The 16,910-nt window shown below is 34.6% G+C and overlaps 1 protein-coding gene across 2 annotated transcripts in view; it reads right to left on the minus strand.

Moving 5' to 3' along the window:
* LOC105380613 (neuropeptide FF receptor 1) overlaps window positions 1–16,910 on the minus strand; it is a 106,782-nt gene that overhangs the window by 16,855 nt on the left and 73,017 nt on the right. For both annotated transcript variants that reach the window (XM_048628873.1, XM_048628874.1), the window contains exons 6-7: window positions 10,891–10,988; window positions 4,042–4,210 (exon numbers count right to left, since the gene is read on the minus strand). In XM_048628873.1, the coding sequence (XP_048484830.1) occupies window positions 4,042–4,210; window positions 10,891–10,988 (267 nt within the window). The remainder of the gene's footprint in view (window positions 1–4,041; window positions 4,211–10,890; window positions 10,989–16,910) is intronic.

A 16,910-nucleotide genomic window follows, 5' to 3' on the forward strand; every position in this document is an offset into this window, starting at 1 on the left:
GTGAACCGTTAAGCATAATAATATATGCTGAGTGTTTTGGCAAATCATGGATCAATGCGGTGAGTAATGGTGCAAGCTTAGCTAAAAGCACCCGTTATAAAAGGGGATGTACAGTAAGGGGCAGAGAAACCTAACCCCTCTCAGAAGCATTGTTACTATGAGAGGGGGGTCAGGTTTCTCTGCACCTGACCGTACTTACAAAGAAACACTTACTTGAAACACAAGAATAATTAATTTTTACATTGAATAAAATTTAAAAAAAACGTTGACGATGTAAAAGTTTACAGAGCTCCCGTTATGGAATTTGTACGTTTAATTGCACTGAAAAAAATTAACAGCTATAAATAAACAAGCCGCTGCTATTTACAACCGAGTAACTTGCTTCGGAGGGAGCCTGCAAAGTTTGTTGCTAAAATTATACAAGTCAACTTTGTTAACGTATGTTGGTAATGTTAACCCAGTAAGTTGCTCAAAAATACGTATACAAGATTGGTTTCTTCTAATCTATTCTCTTAGTAAACTTAACAAACCTATTTTCTATAGTAAATCGAGTTACTTTGTTAAAAATACTCAAGCTTCTTAGTATTACAAATCAATTCAATCTGTAACTGCAACAACTAACTTGGTTGAAGAAATGAACACAACTGTCGCCACAACCAACGGGCTTTGTTGTGTTTAGCAAAGTAATTTAGTAGGCTCAAATATGTCGCTTCGTAAAACTAGACAAGAAGCTTGATAATGATAATCAATTTATTGGGTAGGGACAGCTAATCTACTTGGTTATTTCTACTCAATTCATATTGGTATACGTAGCCAAGTTACGGGGTACTTCCAATCTAATACACTATGTTCTTTCTAGTCAATTAAGATTGGTATATTTAGCCAAGTTACTTTGTATTCTTAGGCGGGTTTACTGGGTAACCATAGCTAAAATACTTTGTTGCAAGTACCATTTTAAACGACACATACCTATTATGCTATATATTTTCAGTATAAGCTGAACTATGACTTTACGTAAAGCCATTATACAAGGTCAGCTCATACTGAAAATATGTAGTTAGATATGTGGTCGTTTAAAATGGTACTTGCAACAAAGTATTTTAGCTATGGTTTCCCAGTAAACCCGCCTAAGAAAAAAAATGAAAGAAAATTATGTACATACGAAATTAGCTTTATTCAGTACACCATACAGTCATTTCAGGTAACAAACTACTCTGTTATAAGAATTAATCTTAAAACTAGTACACAATATCAAGAAACTGTGTTTGTTAATACATTGTTTACATAAAAAAACAAATGACAGTTATTGTAATGTTACTTTACATAAATTTATACTTTTAGTTGATTAGCCAGAACATAAGATAATAAATATAGAATAAGCTAAGATAATAGGTATGTAATGACCTAACTTTTATACAACCCAATAATACCGTCATATAAACTTTTAAATAGATCTAAATCAAACATAATTCACATTCATCATCGGGAAAATGATCATAAATGCTACACTCTAAACAGTTTTTACACCAAAAAAAATTAAAGTGCAATAAATTCTTTACAATTGTTCGTTTTCTATTATAAAATGTTCTGGTTGAGCTTCATTACAAACCGTCAAAGAATCACACCCAAAACACTTACTAGACAAAATAAAATGTGTCTTAACCCAAGGCCATTTTAAGTATTTCAGTAATTGGAAATGATTTTTAGTTAAAAAATTGTCAATATCTATGATCATCGATATCTTTGATGCGTAGGTCATATCAGGAATATATCGTACCTAATGTAATTTACACATTAAAGTAATATTAGACAATATTTTGCTTGATGAGAAGTAACTTAAGAATACAATTTAAACATCCATGCATCAATGGATTCACCGACAATAATTATAAAAGGTGACAGTGAGCCCATATTATAGAAATTTTGTTAGCTTACTTGTTACCATAGTACAGATATCGGAGTAACTTCTGACATGAAGAATAATACTGGCCGTGGTCTCTGCTTTTGAAGGACGTCAAATCTTTTTTGCTGCGTTCTTCAGCCTTAAGGGTGGTGGACGGTGGTATGAACAGCAAACATGCTATGTTTGATGTCTCCTCTGAACCTGAAATATAGATTATTAGCTATTATTTAGTTTATACCCCTTGTATATTGGTTATCACATAGGTATCATTTAAACTATAGTGCCTATGATGCTTAACAAAATTCCGTAAAAAACATAGGTAAGAATGAGAAAACATAGGTATTAGAATTTTTATACGAGTCGGGTAGGGTAGGGGTAGAATAGATAGACGTATTCAAAAGTACTTAAACTAAAGCAGACAAAAAATAAAAATAAACTGAACTCACCAGGACATATCCTTTCGGTTTTTAAGAGCAGCATATTCATTGAAGTATTGAGCTGTGGATAACTCTTTTGAAGCAATTATCCTTGTCTCTGTGGTCTCTTCACACCTTTGTTCTACAGCTGTCCAAGGCCTAAGCGTAATTGTGAAGCCTTAACAGTTTGTCTTCTTCATCTTTCTTATTAGTCCGTCTGGTAAACGAAAGCTTGGAGATAGAGGTGAAGACCTCCGCCTCGGGAGGAGCTTCAACAGACACGTCCGTCACGCGACTATGATTTGGGAGAAATGGCCGAAATCTCAGGCTATGTAGCCGATTCCTTGTTTATTTTTTATCAAGTTACTCGGATATAAATAGTATTCGCCCACTCAATTGTTAATTAATGAGCTGTGCTTATTTACCAATATATAGGTGGCACGGTTACATGCATCATAGTGAGTTATTTAATTTTAACTACGTTGATGTCTAAAATTAAATAAATTACTTCTTATCATTAAATAATAATGTAAGCTTGTCTATTTTTAACCAAACTCGTAACTGAAAATTTTAGCCAACTATGATTATATCCAAAATTAAATAACTTACTTATTATGAAACAATAATGTAAGCTTGTCTATTTTTAACCAAGCTCGGTGTAAACTATAGCCAACTATGATTATGACTAAAATTAAATAACTTACTTACTATGTAATAAATATGTAACTTGTTTAGTTTCAACCGAATATGGTTTTGGTAATTTTTAGTCGAGTTGGTAATTTAGAAATAGACGAGTACTTTGTTAATAATAGCCAAGAATATTTAGCAATACTTGCTTGTACAATATTAGCTAAGCTTAATTGCATAATTTAAATATGTCTTGATTGAATGCAGCTGAATAATTTTTTACCAAGCTAAATTGGTACTTTGCTAAAAATTATTTTTTTCAGTGTGAACAAGATAGAGGCGTGGTTAGTGCATCACGTCCACAACTTCACACAATAGGTAGTCCAAGTCCGATACTAACATCCCCTCAGACAATAAACCAGAATGCGTGCCAGCTGTTGTAACATCCAGTCTAGTTCAAATTTACACGGGAGCCAGGCTGGCTGTGCTCAAAACATGACACGTACAAAGGTTCCACTCGAGAGAGCCACAAACAGATGTTTTCAAAAATACTCTTGTTTTCAAAAACTGAAGTTTCAGAGCGCTTCAGCACTAACCTCGACTGTATCTCATTGTATTGAACGTACCGATTTTGCTTGATAGCTCTCGTTCGCGTTTCAACAAGCGTATTATAGAGACTATAGAGGAGAAGACATGTCTTGCAGAGGATTTATGAGCCCTTTTTCCATATCGAAAGTAGTTTATTTAGTAATTTGCAGAAAAAATATTACAAAGAAGTATAAATATTCAGAAACTTTGTTGGTAACGTTACTTTTTACTATGGAGAATATATATTTTTTCGCGAATTTCGATATTCTGTTCAACACCCTGTATAGTAATAATAATAGCCGATAGGGGGTGACTGATCAAATTTGGCTCTATTTTTTTTTTTTTTTTTTTAAATCCATAGCACTACTTATTATTTAGAATATACTCCTGAATCACCCACTTTCGGCTTGCCATACCACTTTTGCAACACCCTGCATATTTATGTCAACCCAAGTTAAAGAAACAGAACTGGCGAACCGCATCGTGTGTAATTTATTGTTTACCTACCAAGCAGTAGTGTGAACGGCATCATATCGGCCACGGCGTCGGGGTTCACCGCGTTGATGTCGATCAGCAGCTGGATGATGTTGTAGGGCAGCCAGCACAGCGCGAACAGAACTGCTAGCAGGAGCAGGATCCACGCCACTCGCTTCCTCTCTCGCACCAGCCGCAGCCTCTGTGGGAAAAGAGGGATGGATATAGGGTTGTAAGAACATCATCAGCACTGTGAGAAGGAGCAGGATCCACGCGCTTCCTCTCCCGCACCAATTGCAGCCTCTGGGGAGGGAGAGGGATGGATATAAGGTTTTTTTTTTAAATCTTATTTATTTATAGAGGACATTGTACATAAAATGACGATGTAGCCCTCGTAGGTGGATATAAGGTTGTAAGTTGAGGCTTTTATTGTAGAATGGTGCTTTGGTGTGTCGGTGACAACACTAGAGCTGAACGGCTAGGACGGGGTGCAAGACGTGCACGTCAAGACGTGACAAAAGTTTTGCATCGCGCTCTCTCACAACGGGCCCCGCGAGAGCGAGCGTGACGGATAACTTGTCACTTCTTGATGTGCGCGTCTTACACCCCGTGCTAGGCCCTCTGGTCGAGTGTTTATCGCCGCGCGTTGGATATAAAGAAAAAGTTCAGTTGACATGCCATCGCTCTATTGAAAGCAATATTCGTCTCTATTCGTCTAATTTTGTACTGCGATAATGATTCGCACTGAATCCCCTCTTTACCGTCACTAACTCTATTTATATCACAGTCTACAGACCCAGAGACAACAAATTACCTCGAACCCCCCCTTGGGGGAAGTACAAACGTGACTGATATTTCAAACTAGTGTGGAAGTGTTACGTTGCTTGATAATGACCTAACTATTAGCCTATTAGGAGTAACTTGATACTCAATACATTAGGTGCCGAAATACCTAAAATTAAACAATATCAATCCTACTCTTACTAATTAGTCCAGTCAATAAATGACTCAAAATTAGGTGTAGAGTGCGTGAGCAGGTAACTAAGCGATTACTTCAGAAACTTGTTCAGGGGGCTTAGGTTTTTAACATACCAAAAGTCCTGACTCCTAGGTGATGAGCGGGGGGGAGGAGGGGGGGATAAAGGTACGAATTTTTGGTTTTTAGCTTATATCTCGAAAACGGTGCATCGGAGAGAAATATTTTCAACTAATGAAATAAAGTTCTTAAAATTATCTAAAACTTTTATATCATATGTTTTTTTCTAATTCCTAACCGTTTTCGAGCTATTACCCTCGGAAAAAGTTGAAATTTACAAGAAAAATGTATGTTCATGTCAAAACATTCATAAACATTGCATCATATTGTCTAAACCTATTGATAAATGAAAAAAATGAATAGAAAAGAAGTTATAGATTTTTAAATTCCCTTTAGAATATATATACATATGCTGGTTAATGTCCAACCCACCTAAAGGTACAGCTATTTTACTCACACTTAACCTTACTAATTCGGTGAGCTATGTCAGTGACTTTACCAAAATGCAAGTTTAAAATAGCTCTAACTTTAGGCGGGTTGGACATTGACCAGCATATATAATATATTCTAAAAGGGAATAAAAAAATCTACAACTTCTTTCCTCTTCATTTTTTTCGTTTATGAATTGGTTAAGACAATATGATGCAATGTTTATGAATTTTTTGACATGAATACTTTTTCTTGTAAATTTCATTTTTTTCCGAGGGTAATAGCTCGAAAACGGTTAGGAATTAGAAAAAAACATATGATATAAAAGTTTTAGATAATTTTAAGACCTCCATTTTAGTACCATATAATATTTGTCTGTGATGCACCGTTTTTGAGATATAAGCAAAAAACCAAAAATTCGTATCTTTATCCCCCCCCTCCTCCCCCCCGCTCATCACCTAGGAGTCAGGACTTTTGGTATGTTAACAACCTAAGCCCCCTGAACAAGATTCTGAAGGAATCGCTGAGTTACCTGCTCACGCACTCTACACCTCATTCCTTGACTGGACTAAATATCATAAACGTAAAAGTATGTATAGACATTAAAAAGGAAAAAAAAATATTGACAAACTTTTTATTTACCTAGACGAATTGAGTCATTCCATATTCAAACTTTATATCGAAAACAATATTGAAGAAAAATAAAATCATTTTTATATAGAAAATCTAACAACCTACTCATATATATTATGTAAAATGAAATATATGTACCTAGAATTCTAAATGACTTTTGTTTACTAACGTTTTGCATGATGTGTAAACATACCTCGGTAGTTGATTTTGATTTTATTTACAAACTCTAAAACATACACAGTTTAAACGTACATGATGCATTTTGCATAATGACTGTTTTGTGTACAGTATAAATAGGCAAACTTTAAGGTAAGATTCCTTCGAAAGGGCGGAAATTTCTCTGTAAAAAATCCCCCTTTATTCCACTACGAAACACCGGTAGGTACGGAAATTCGGAACTTTTTGCGATCTCTTTTGATAAGTTTCACAGCACATATTTTATCTAGGTACATGGTCTTTCAACGCAAACATCCTGTAATGTAACTAGCATGAATGTAGAGATTCGACGTTGGTCCTTATGTAGGTAGGAGTATGAAAATCTGTTTTTACAGGTGAATTCTAGTACAGATCCTACTGCAGTGACTTACTTCACATGTAAAAATGATATTTTCCTTTATTAGAATCTCATGCATTCGAAAATTGTCGCAGACAGTCGTCCAACGAAAAAAAATCTTTTATTACCTACACAAAAAAATTGAAGTAAGTATTCAAGTAATTTTACAAGTCATGAAAAATATTGAAACCTTTTTCTCTATACAAAAATGAAACTTGCAAAATTTAGGCAAATCTAAGTATGATTATAGTCCATGATAATATTCCACATATTTTTAAAGTCCCTCCAAAATGCTCATTTCTTTCAAGTGAGGTAGGTTTGTATACATGGATGAGCAGTTTTTAATAAAAATTAGTTTTCCGTTCAAAATGTGAGCTAATTTACTCCGTTGTATGTGGTTTTATACAGAATGTAATTAATTCTTTCCTTACAGTGGAAACGCATTTTATTCTCTTCAATGTTTTATGCTCCCTATTTCCGCCCTTATTAAATTAAAAAAAACCGGCCAAGGGCGAGTTGGTCTATTGCATGAACGGTTCTGTAACATCTATATTAAGTATATTATATTTTTTTCATTTCAAATACATTTTATTTTTAGTCCTTGATACCTATAGTTTCGCATAAAAGTGGCTGTGACTGTGACATACGGACAGACCGATATACATTACAAATCCATAAACATTCAGTTTTTTTGCCATTTGTCCACTAAACCGACTAGACGGCCGAATGGCGTAGTGGTTAGTGACCCTGACTACTGAGCCGAAGGTCCCGGGTTTGATTCCCGGCTGGGGCAGATACCTATTTGTTTAAACACAGATATTTGTTCTCGGGTCTTGGATGTGCCCGTAAAATGGCAATAGGCCCGCCCCCTATTACATTGGGACTAACATAACACTCTGGCGAAAAGTGGGTGCAGCAATGCACCTCTGCCTACCCCGCAAGAGAGTACATTAGTACAAGGCGTGAGTGTGTGATTTGTCTACTAAACCCTTAAAAGGAATTTAATTAGAAACTTGAAGAGTCAGTTAGTAAAGAGCTCAAAAATTTAAGTAAACAACAAAATGTGGTTAAGACTGAGTTTCAGTTTAAAACCAGGGACTTACCTATGTGCATTCTATGTTATAATATGTAATATCAAATATAAATAAGGAGTACTACGTACGGGTAATTATTATTGTGTCAATATAAAACTATCTCTTCCATCCTCAAGTTATCTGATAAAGCTTGCTATAGAGCAATAAGGTTTTTTGCTGTTTCATTCATAGATATATTGTTACTTTATATTCTTTTCTATAATTAAAATGTAGCAATTGACTTTTACACTTACACACACAAAAACTCTACACAGAAAGTTTATTTGCTATCATAAAGGGAAATTTGACCAGAATTACTAAATTGTCTCTACATACATTTAAGGTAAGTATATTCTACTCACGTTATTGGTTATCAGGTTGAGTTATTATCCCAATTTATCATTAACAAGGGCAGGTATCGACTACACCCACAGTCAGGTAAGTACTTAGGTATATATACTAAATAGTGTGCACAAGAGAGGCACTCCTTGATTTTTTACGTATCACATGTTGATATCAATTCCCGACTTGACCACGGTGCGTCTAATCGGGGTTGGAACTGTAATGCATTTCCACTATTTAACCGGTTAAAAGTAAAACTATTTACCGTTATTAGTCCTTTACTATTGGAACAATGGAATCGCCTCCTAAACTCCTACCGCTGCCACGATAAGTACAAATTGACGAGACCGCCATCAAGTTGCGTTACCTTTCTCATCCACCTCCCATACACAACACATGGGCTATGTACAGACAGCAAAAGATACACGTATTCACCCCCAGGAGTCAACACTTATACACTCACGAGCAATAAAAAGTTTCAGTTACGAAATATCGACAGCAAAACCAAATGAGCCCAATTTTTTAAAACATTTCATTAGGATTTGAATGATTTTATCAAATTAGGTATTCAAGTATTTAGTTGTTAATATTCTGATGCGCTGTTAAATATAATTCAACATTGCAGACGACGTCATTAAGCTTGCCTTTTCCGTTTAGGTGTAAGTTGGTGCTATTGTCACGGAACTTTTCCGATTAGCACTAATTTGGTCATTTATTTAGACACTTTATTGTATACACAAAATAAAGACAAAAACATGAAGACAGAAAAAGTATGAAGTACACAAAGGCGGGCTTATTGCCAAGAAGCAATTTCTTCCAGCCAACCCTTGGTTGGTGGAATACTAAAGTGATATTCACACGAAACTCTTTTATACAATCATAAAAATAAAATAAAAAAACAATTTATGTCACGTTAACTTTTTCATCGCTCACGAGTGTATAATTATTATTCTCCATGTCATTTATGTATCTTTCACCTTTGACTAGGATGAAACCACAGGGGTATAATCGTGACAGTTCTGACATTGCGAAAAAGAGACGCTTAGCTACATTAAGCGTAAGAAAGAAACGTTAGGCTGTAAATGTTTTTTGTCCTTTTTGCTGTGGCGCCTGTTTACGTCAGTTCTCTGTGCCAAACAATGAAACAAATGAAAAATCTGTGCCAAACAAAGGCTGACAGTTACAACAAAATTTTCTAAATGCTATTTATTTTTGATTTGCTAGTGATTTGTGGGTGTTTATTAAGTTTATTAGACTATTATCATCACTTAACGAGTGTGTGACATGGGTGGGTGGATTTTGTTCGGTTGTATAAAGCATATTGAACGAAAACACGATGGAATGATGGATGAGATATATTTTCACATGTAAGTAGATACTATCAAGTTTAACAAGCTTACATTCATCATAGTACTATCTATTGGCTCGATTTTAATATAAAACGATACTAATTTTAATACTGTAAGGTCTTTTAGTATCAGTTTTAAGTAAAAATTACGAGGTACCATATCATAACAAATCACATGGTGTTGCAAGTTATTGAAAATTTATTTTACCCACAAATATTATAGTATGCAAAGAAAATACTAGAAATTGTAACGGACTCGGGTTGGGTTTACAAATGGGGCGCACGAATTCGGTTTTTGTGAAGATTGTATTTTGTAGAAGTCATTCTCCTCTTTCAAATGAGGTGCCTCTCATTGTGAGGAAACGTTCGTTTCTTTTTTTTTCTTCCATGTGTGATTTCTTCTGTATAATATAAAGTTTATTGTATTGATACGAAATACGTGTTTCCTTTAAAAAAAACCCCATCACATATTTGGCCCACGATTATAATGCTCATGCTCATCCATTTATCTCTTTCATAGGTTTCCGACAGAAAAAAAAAATATCAAAAAAATGGATAGACATTACCGGTCGCACAAATTGGGAACCAAGGAAACATAGAAAAATTGTGTTCGGCACATTTTGAAGAGGATTGTTTCGATTGGACGAAGACAATGAATTATACAATCCACTCAGTTTGTGTATATTAAATAATTATATTGAAATCAAATAAGTATGAGTAAAGTTTTTTTTCTTATATCGTCGGTTGACAGGAAAAACTCACTAAGGCTGGTTTTTCAATATTCAGATAAATGTTATCTGGGTAATACAAACATTGAGAAACATTGAGACGCAACAGCATCAAAATTATTTCCCAGCAAAACTTTTGTCTGGCTATTGAAAAATTAGCCTTTAGTGTCTTTTTCCTATCAACCGACGATATACTCAAGTTTTGTTTTTGTTATTATGATAAGTTAAATTTCCCCATATTTAGGTTTTATTTTTTTGTCGGCAACATCTATGGTTTGAGTGAGAAAGAGAATAGTGCACACGGCGATTGCGAATCTATTTGTAGTTGATCTGAGGATGAAACTGTTTGCGTAGGGAGTGAACATGTATCTCTTTTGTTGACTGTACAGTCTGTGTGTACATATTAGTATAGTACAATATTGAAACACTAATGTGAGTTGACATATCGGTACAACAAACATTATTTATAATAAATAATAATAAATGGTATTGAAGATTGGAGGGACCTATTGTAAATAATAAAGGCACTGTTTGTATACTTTTAGATTATTGGAATAAGTATTAGGTACTTGTATTGGTTTTTGAAAAATACTTTCGTAGTAATAATAATTATAAGTCTGGGGGCGCACATCACATTTTGTCGATTCTAGACTTCATTCTAGATATGACTGTGTAGAATGATGCAGAATTACTGCTGCGGCTACAGGCTGATGATGATGAAGATGACAGTGAGTAGGTACCTGCTGGCTGTTGGCGCTGCCCTCGCCCTGGTCGAAGGGCGGCAGCACGGAGCAGAGCCGCCGCCCCATCAGGAAGTACGACACCACCACGATGCAGCCTGCGGGCGGGGAGGTGGATTAAATAAATAAGTAAGTATAAGTATCGTAAAATGACATTGCGCCTGGCCGGTATCATTAGATTATCAAATTAGTGCAATTATAAACTGATAAGAGTAAAAATAAAAGCTAATTTAAAAATCAATAGAAAGCACACTTGGAAGTAAGAAAAATAGTACTGCGTTTACTTATTTTTGTAGCGTCACATATAGTTATAATGGGTCTCAAAACTAAATTATTTCCCACTTTTTAGTGATTTTTGAGTCGGTGTATGGGTCAATGGGTGAATTTTTTAAATAAGCTTTTATTTTGCCTAGTTCGGCTAAAAATAATTCTAAATTCTATCAATATTGCGTGATTACATCAATAGCCTTAGTAACAAAGAATATCTCTTTTAATCTGTGTTGAGAGAATCGATACTAAATTTAATTTATGCGCGTTGTAAAAAGTGAATGAAACAATGTTTATTGTACTAGCGGAAGCTCAGTACGAGTGTTGTCGGAGAGCCAAGAATACTGGAGGGTTACTTTAGCTTACCAAAGGACGAACTAACGACAGTTTTCATACAATCGGTAAGTACAAACCTACTATTGCTAAAACGGATTAGATGATCTCTTTGTAATATAAAATAAAAATAAAATAATAAAAAAATAATTTTGTAAACAATGCATTCTCAAAATGTATAATAAATTTATTACTAATAGTAAAAGCCAATTAATGTCACGTGCGTGTTTATAATTCATGCGAATATCTGTTTTTTTTTAACCTTCTGCTTATTTTCTGTAAAAAAGATATAAATTACAATTTATGAAGGCCAGAAATAGCTGTTACTGTAAATAGCTGTCGCTTTGATACTGCTGAGGAGATAGGTAAGTATTTACAAACTCGACTCTCTTTGCACATAAAGGGTAAGTAATGAAGTTTTAGTTCTTCTTCATAGTGTGCCGGTGACGAACACAAGAGCTATTTCCGTACCACCACCGAAACACTAGATTAAAAAAACAATCCATAAGCATCCTCGATTATCTGTCAAGCATCTGTCAGATATATAAAAGTTACGTCAGATGTGAAAGGCGACTGACGCTGATTATGGATTGTTAATTGCTAATGTTCGGTGGTGGTAACCCCACTGGTCTAGGATTGGTCACTGTGGTGCAAAGAATATCCAGTCACATTAGCACCAGTCGCTGTTCGCCCAGGGTGAACCCGACGTACCTATATAGATAGCTTCACCATTATCAGTCGAAAACCAGGGAAACTTATATCGCTATCGAATAAATAAATAAATAAAAACAATTCAAGCAGTATAAATATAACTTAAAATAACAACTGCAGTCTCGTGCAACTGTCTTACCCCCTGCGCTGTCCTCCTGTGTTGATGACGTCATCATAAGGGGGGAGTCTCTTACTATTACGTCATCAACACTCAGCCTTGTCATCGCCACCACTAGCGCTTTATTCTGGACAATATAGCAATTACAAAGCGATCGAGAAAAGGAGCAACTTTAATAGGGCTTTTTTGATGACTGCACGGTATCGTTTACATAAATTGCGTTGGTCTGCGAAGACCTGATAACCTGGACGAGGCCCTAGAATGGAAACCCCAGGAAACATTAATTATTAGTGATATGGTGTCCTGTCAAAAAAAAAGACGACCGCTTATGAAATGCTCTGGGTCACGCTGAATATGATACAGAGGTTCTTATTTTATTTCTGTATCCATTTGTCTTGTTTCGATGACATAAATAAAAATGGAAACTATGTTTCTTGCTAAAACAATATGAATTTAATAGTTTTTTTGGTTGTGTGACATAACATGAGGAGATCATATCTTATAAAAACCCAAGATTATGTCACTGATAGCATTATGTTATAAAACACCGTTATAGATCAGCCGATTAATAAATATTTTGTTATGTTACTGATAGCGTTATGTTATAATATACATAACACAAAATTAATCATAAACAACCACAATCTATTTACATAAAATTTTGCTAAATAATTAAATTAGCTTATGTTAATTCAATTCAATATTATTTCTCTTTCAAGTGTTGTAGTAATGTGCTTAAAATTTGTATCCAAAAAGTCAGTGATGATTTATTTTATGAATCAAAAAACTGTAGATTGACTGGTACACAATGTTTTTAGTATTAAGTCCACCTTTGGTACACCTATATTTTATACTTATTTTGGTAAAACTAGGTATAAAGTATATAATTATTGTGTGGTGCGAAACCTAGCATGTGCGAATACTATTCTTATTTTTACCGGTTTTTATTTATTTATCGTACACCTGTTACACCTACATTTATGTAAAACGTGTTTTAAATTAGTTGCAGCTGGCTATATTGCGCTCGCGTTAGAACGCGTGCTGCTAATAAACGGATTCTCAGAAAACTCACTAAATACTTGCTTTGCATCGTGTTTCACAGAAATATTTTATACCAAATTATTTGTTTCGGTATTGCATCATCATACTAATGTTATGAATACGAAACGTTGCATAATGTCAATATTACACAGCCTATCGAGCGCCTTACGAAATTACTCTGAGTCCGCGGCACGGTCTGTTATCGACGTCGATAAACTCGTTTAATGTACGTTCCACCAATCACAGCGCCGTATTTATGTTGAATCGCGATATAGAGCCGTTTATTTACGTGGATATCTAATTCATAAAGCGGCAGCTGGTAGAAATTTATTAATACTAGTTGTTCCCGCGAGCTGCGCTTCGCCTTAAAAAGTTTTCCCGTGGGAATTCCCGGATAAAAAGTCTAGACCATATGTATACTTTTAAACGTTAAAATATTTACTTACTATGTTAATATTGTTAGGATTCTATTAAATTAGAATTATGAAGCCATGCGCAATTTATGCTTGAGAACAAGATGCCGGTAAACGTCAGAAAACGCTCAGTCCATAGACAAGACATGTCATAGACAACTTTCTTCTATTCTGTGTTATTCCTCGAGATAAGAGTGCGGCCACCAAAGCTGTTGTGAATAATTCCTTCTAACAATACCAAATTTCATTCAAATCCGTTCAGTAGTTTAGGTGTGAAAGAGTAACAGACAGACAGGCATACAGACAGTTACTTTCGCATTTATAATATTAGTTAGGAAGTTACGATATTCTACCAGGTCTTCTGTAGTCGTATTTTATTGAAAGTTCTTGCCACACCGAGTCCTCTTTGTTCTATGGTTCTTGTATAAAGAACGCAAACCGCGATTAAAACAATATAAGGTAGTCAAAGAGAATATTTCATTGCAACAAAACTTAATTACTACGAAACTAATTATAACGGTTTCTTCAGTGAGGTGCAGAAAGAAAATAAGTTTACATATAATACATACTAACATAATATTTTGTTTTTTATCTCTGGTCAAGTGTTCCGTAGTTTTAACCTACTTATTCAAAAACAATATATAGGTACCTAATAGAAGAAGTTTATAAATAAGTGTTTTTATTAGAATTCGTAAAATTAGATATTACGAGTACAAAGGTAGGTAGGTACCTCATTATCAAAATTAAGTCGAGCAGATAGATGTTTGAAACGTTTGCATTTAAATCGCAATCAACAAAAATGTTAACAGGATCTTGACCAATCAGGAACAGGGTAGACCAAACCCCGTACTATAATAGTTTAGAATGATACAGAACCCTACAAGTCCGACTCACACTTTGCCGTTTTATAACGATCTTGTTATGATTTGATTACGTATTGCAGCAAAAAGTTTTTTTTCCAATTAATGTTTGTTTTTAATCATCATAACTCTATGAACAAGACAACCTGAAGCTGTAAATAGAGTACTACGTAACACAGATCATATACAGGGTGTCTGGTAAAGATAAGCAATACGTAAACAGCAAGTTAGGTGGTAAAAACAAACGACAAGCGCTGATGTCGTGATTTTAAAACAAGGTTTATAAATAGCGCTTTACAACAGAATTTGTTAGTACTTTTTTACATAAATAAACTTTTTTGTTTGATCAACCTTCATTAATTTTCATTGGCTAATATTGGTTTTTGTGAAACATTGGCTTTTATAATTAAGTAATAATTAACTTCCAGTTGTCTGGCCTCACTTTACTTACGTACTAAATATAGGGTGCCATACGAGCGTGGCCTCAAATTAAACTGAATGTTTCTAAAGATTTGCAACGTCACCATATAAACTGTATTGCTATACATTTGCTACGCAGACGATGGTGTCGCTACGCCGCGCGGCCGCCGTTTTCATATAGTGCTACGCTGAACAAGTAGCGCTACGCCATATGACTCACTACGCATTCTACGCAATACTTTGCCATGGACATAGTATAAAATCATCATCATCATCATCTCAGCCATAGGACGTCCACTGCTGAACATAGGCCTCCCCCAATGATTTCCACCTTGTCCGATCGTAGGCGGCACGCATCCAGTGCTTCCCCGTATAAAATCGACCATAAAATATTTTTTTATATTATGTAGCATACGACAGTAGATTAATATAAGTCCTCTCATTAAATAATCCATATAAATAGATTGTGGTCGAATCAAGTGGGCATGCTCGGGGTATGTTTGCATGGTTTTTATTGGTTTCATTACTGCGCTCGTCACATCAAGATGAGGATGTGTCCAGTGCAGCCTTATTCAGAAGTAGTAAGGCGAAAATGAAAGTGAAAGTTTTACATGACATTGTAATCAGAGTAGGTATTAGAGAAAAGCAAGCTGAAACAATACGAAAAAAAAAGTTTTTTTTTATGTACCTACTACACATTATTAGGATATAAAAAATAGAAAAAAATTATTAATAGGATATAAAAGATTTTTTTCATGACTAGGTAGGTAGTTAGATGTTGCGATATTCCACATCGCAGGGAGAGAGGCAGAGGTAAAATTTATACGAAAGAGACATACGAGTAGGTATTTTGTCACGTTTCTTGTCCACCGTGAACTTGTCGATGAATTTCTTACAGAATCATCTAGCACGTGTGTGCGAAGAAAACCTTGCTCAAAACTTCAGCATAGATGAACAGTAACTACGCATCAAAAACGTGTTGAAAACTCCGAATAGCACTGAATATGGTTCCGGGCCCGGATTCATTACTGGATTAAGAATAAGAATAAGAATAAGAATAATTTTATTTCCATAAAAATGTTACAGTAACTTGTTATACAAAAACAACAATTGAGTATGTCTCTACTCCCTAAAGTAGGGTGAACCCTGTGTCTTAGGATGAGTAGTAACACTTCCCGAAAAATGAGAATTTATGCTAACAAGTCTCAACAACAGCAAAACAAAGAATTATCCAAAAACTAAAAACAATAATAGAAAAAAATAAAATAAAGTATTTTACATGCATATTTATCTTACTATTTAATTTAGATACAGAAGATAAAAAAATAAATAAAAAAGTGATGTGTGTAGATTTGTGTAAGTTTTAGAGAAGATGTGGAGTGTAGTGCATGTATGTAAAGTGTATTTATAGTGAGTGTTAGTGTAAAATGTATGTGATTCATTTTCAGTCAGTGGTTTATATTTTAAGTAATATAATTACGATGTGACTGAAATAACTCTTTCAGTTTCATCATAGTTTTTAGATTTTAGCCAATCAGTTATAACCTTTTTACATTCAAAAAGGGTTTTTGGGTATATAATAAGAACTTTATTAAGTGTGTTATATATGTATGGTCCAAGAAATCTGAAAAATCTCTGTCTGAAACAAGTTCGACCAATATTTGTTTCGCAAACAATATCCTTTCTGCGCTTTGAGATATGTTGAAATACAAGTTTATTATGCTGTTTTAGGACAATATTTTGAATAAAAAGTTGTCTGACAGTTAATACGTCACAGAATCTGTAAAGCTCAGAAGTTGGATGAAGGATTGGCTTGAAAGTGCACACCTTTAGAACTGCTCGCTGTGCACGTTCTAG

This window comes from Plutella xylostella, chromosome 22 (assembly GCF_932276165.1).
Source record: "Plutella xylostella chromosome 22, ilPluXylo3.1, whole genome shotgun sequence".
NCBI lineage: Eukaryota > Metazoa > Arthropoda > Insecta > Lepidoptera > Plutellidae > Plutella > Plutella xylostella.